Here is a 4103-nt window from a genome sequence, read left to right as displayed (position 1 = left end):
AGAGATCAGAGTGTGTCTCCGTGGCTGTCCTTTCCCTCCCTAGTCACACAGGGCGCTTGCATTTGGACATGCCCCTACAATTAACTCCTAGCAGCAGGTTGACCCCTCCAGCCCATCCCCCTACCATCCTACCTGCTCTGGCTCGGCTCTCATCTGACAGTCGATGCATAAAGCACTGAGCCCCCCAGGGGCTGTGGGGCGACATCATCCATGTGTCCCTGCAGAGCAGGGCCCCCACACGCACAGTGGGTGTGAAATGAGAGAGAGAGATCCACTGCTTGTGTTAAGTGGCTGAGATTTGGGGGTTGTTTGTCACAACAACTGTTCGGATCATTCTCACTCCAGGTATTTGCACAGCGGCCTCTCCAGGCCTCAGGCCCCTCCTGAGGATCCTACATAAAGGAGCCCCTCCACCCACGTGCGCCTCTTATCTTTCTTCACAATAGTCGCTGCTGTCCCCAATATTGTTTTGTCTTTTTCTTTACTTGTTCACCCTTGTATCCTCAATGCATCTGGCAGAGAGTAAGCGTTCAGTACATACTGGTTGGATGGGTGGACGGACAGGTGTGTAGGTGAGTGGGTGAGTGGATGGATGGTGGAAGGAAGGGGAGGGCCCATGGGGTTGACAAATGCAGGACTTTTGAAAAACTGGGAAGAAGAGGCTAACACGGCTAGAGAGATGTGTAGAGATAAGCACAAATAAGTTATGCATGCTTTATATGTTATTCTAAAAATTCTGATCTTTATTTCATGGGAATCCAGAAGCCACTGAGGTTTTTGAGATCAGAATTTTACTTTGGCGGCACTGTTAACAGTATTTGGGGTAAAAAGATTGGAGGTAAGTTGACCAATTAGGAAACCACTTGTAATAATAGTAAAAATAATAAATATAATAAATAACAAATAAATAAAATAATAAATAATAATTAAAAATAGTAATAAAGAATAAGTACCATATACTGACACACATATACAGAATCTGAAGAGATGGCACAGATGAATTTATTTTCAGGGCAGCAGTGGAGAAACAGACATAGGGAACAGACCTATGGACACGGTGGGAGGGGAGGAGGGAGATGGGGAGATGTATGGAGAGAAGAACATAGAAACTTACAATACCATGTGTATAACAGATAGCCAATGGAAATTTGCTGCATGGCTCCGGGAACTCAAACGGGCTCTGCGGCAGGCTGAAGGGTAGGGTGGGGAGGGAGATGGGAGGGAAGAGGCCTGGAAGGGAGGGGACATGGGTGTACCCATGGCTGATTCTTGTTAATGTATGACAGAAAACCACAAAATTCTGCAAAGTAATTATCCTTCAATTAAAAAATTAAACAGCTTTTTCGCAACGGGTTTGCCGCCAGGACACAGGTGTCGTGAAAACCACCGTTAAACCTAAGCCAAAATGGGAAAGGAGAAGACCCACATCAACATCGTTGTCATTGGGCACGTAGATTCAGGGAAGTCTACCACGACTGGCCATCTGATCTACAAATGTGGCGGGATCGACAAGAGAACAATTGAAAAGTTCGAGAAGGAGGCTGCCGAGATGGGAAAGGGCTCCTTCAAATATGCCTGGGTCTTGGACAAACTTAAAGCTGAACGTGAGCGTGGTATCACCATTGATATCTCCCTGTGGAAATTTGAGACCAGCAAGTACTATGTTACCATCATTGATGCCCCAGGACACAGAGACTTCATCAAAAACATGATTACAGGCACATCCCAGGCTGACTGTGCTGTCCTGATTGTTGCTGCTGGTGTTGGTGAATTTGAAGCCGGTATCTCCAAGAATGGGCAGACCCGTGAGCATGCCCTTCTGGCTTATACCCTGGGTGTGAAACAACTAATTGTTGGCGTTAACAAAATGGATTCCACTGAGCCACCCTATAGCCAGAAGAGATACGAAGAAATTGTTAAGGAAGTCAGCACCTACATTAAGAAAATTGGCTACAACCCCGACACAGTAGCATTTGTGCCAATTTCTGGCTGGAATGGTGACAACATGCTGGAGCCAAGTGCTAATATGCCATGGTTCAAGGGATGGAAAGTCACCCGTAAGGACGGCAATGCCAGTGGAACCACCCTGCTTGAAGCTCTGGATTGCATCCTGCCACCAACTCGCCCAACTGACAAACCCTTGCGTTTGCCTCTCCAGGATGTCTATAAAATTGGTGGTATTGGTACTGTCCCTGTGGGTCGTGTGGAGACTGGTGTTCTCAAACCTGGCATGGTGGTCACCTTTGCTCCAGTCAATGTAACAACTGAAGTGAAGTCTGTAGAAATGCACCATGAAGCATTGAGTGAAGCCCTTCCTGGGGACAATGTAGGCTTCAATGTCAAGAACGTGTCTGTCAAAGATGTACGTCGTGGCAATGTGGCTGGTGACAGCAAAAATGATCCACCCATGGAAGCTGCTGGCTTCACAGCTCAGGTGATTATTTTGAACCATCCAGGCCAAATCAGTGCTGGATATGCACCTGTGCTGGATTGTCACACAGCTCACATTGCTTGCAAGTTTGCTGAGCTGAAGGAGAAGATTGATCGTCGTTCTGGGAAAAAGCTGGAAGATGGCCCTAAATTCTTGAAATCTGGTGACGCTGCCATCGTTGATATGGTTCCTGGCAAGCCCATGTGTGTCGAGAGCTTCTCTGATTATCCTCCCCTGGGCCGTTTTGCTGTGCGTGACATGAGACAGACAGTCGCTGTGGGTGTCATCAAAGCAGTGGACAAGAAGGCAGCTGGAGCTGGCAAGGTCACCAAGTCTGCCCAGAAAGCTCAGAAGGCTAAATGAATATTATCCCCAATACCTGCCACCCCAGTCTTAATCAGTGGTGGAAGAACGGTCTCAGAACTGTTTGTCTCAATTGGCCATTTAAGTTTAATAGTAAAAGACTGGTTAATGATAACAATGCATCGTAAAACCTTCAGAAGGAAAGGAGAATGTTTTTGTGGACCATATGTTTTGTGTGTGGCAGTTTAAGTTATTAGTTTTTTAAAATCAGTACTTTTTAATGAAAACAACTTGACCAAAAATCTGTCACAGAATTTGAGACCCATTAAAAAAAGTTTAATGAGAAAAAAAAAAAAAAAAAAAAAAATTAAACAACAAAAAAAAAAGAATATGAGGTCGATGAAAATGGAGCCTATTATACAGAGGGAAATAAGTCAGAAAGAAAAACACCAATACAGTATATTAACACATATATATGGAATTTACAATAATGGTAACAACAACCCTATATGCAAGACAGCAAAAGAGACACAGTTGTAAAGAACAGACTTTTGGACTCTGGGAAAAGGCGAGGGTGGGATGATTTGAGAGGCTAGCATTGAAATATGTATATTACCATGTGTGAAATAGATGACCAGGCCAAGTTCAATGCATGAAACAGGGCGCCCAAAGCTGGTGCACTGGGACAACCCAGAGGGATGGAATGGGGAGGGAGGTGGGAGGAGGGTTCAGGATGGGGACACCTGGACACCCATGGCTGATTCATGTCCATGTATGGCAAAACCACCACAATATTGTAAAGTTATTAATCTCCAATTAAAATAAATAAGTTAATTTTTTAAAAAGAATATGCATTATTAACATTGTATCATAAGTCTATAACAAGCACAGCACTAATAATGCAATTGCATTGGAGTTCATTTAATCCTCACAACAACCATAAGGGTGGAGAGATATTAATATGTCTGGCTTCCCTGATAGCTCAGTTGATAAAGAATCCACCTGCGATGCGGGAGACCCTGGTTCGATTCCTGGGTTAGGAAGATCCCCTGGAGAAGGGAAAGGCTACCCACTCCGGTATTCTAGCCTGAAGAATTCCATGGACTGTATAGTCCATGGGGTCGCAAAGAGTCAGACACGACTAAGTGACTTTCACTTTCACTTTCATTTAAAAGACTTGAAAACTGAAGCACAGAGTGGTCAAGTAACTTGCCAAGATCACACAGCCAGTGTGAACAGCAGAGATACAGTTTGAAACCAGGCAGTCTGATGCCAGGTCCCACATGCCTAGCTCCCAATCTTATGCAGTAATCACTGTTACCCTCAGAGACAGTGACAGTGGACAAGGAAAGAAGAGATCCCAAGATGA

At 44.7% G+C, this 4103-nt stretch overlaps 1 protein-coding gene across 1 annotated transcript; it reads left to right on the top strand.

Annotated features, from left to right (window-relative positions):
- Window positions 1-1344: 1344 nt before the first annotated feature.
- On the top strand, window positions 1345-3070 carry LOC129623488 (elongation factor 1-alpha 1). The gene has a single exon (XM_055541015.1). The coding sequence runs from the start codon at window positions 1406-1408 to the stop codon at window positions 2792-2794; it is 1389 nt and encodes a 462-aa protein (XP_055396990.1). The 5' UTR covers window positions 1345-1405; the 3' UTR covers window positions 2795-3070.
- Window positions 3071-4103: the final 1033 nt, after the last annotated feature.

This window comes from Bubalus kerabau, chromosome 11, assembly GCF_029407905.1.
Source record: "Bubalus kerabau isolate K-KA32 ecotype Philippines breed swamp buffalo chromosome 11, PCC_UOA_SB_1v2, whole genome shotgun sequence".
Lineage (NCBI taxonomy): Eukaryota > Metazoa > Chordata > Mammalia > Artiodactyla > Bovidae > Bubalus > Bubalus kerabau.
The sequence above is the reverse complement of the archived record's forward strand: the minus strand, read 5'-3'. Positions and strand labels throughout refer to the sequence as shown.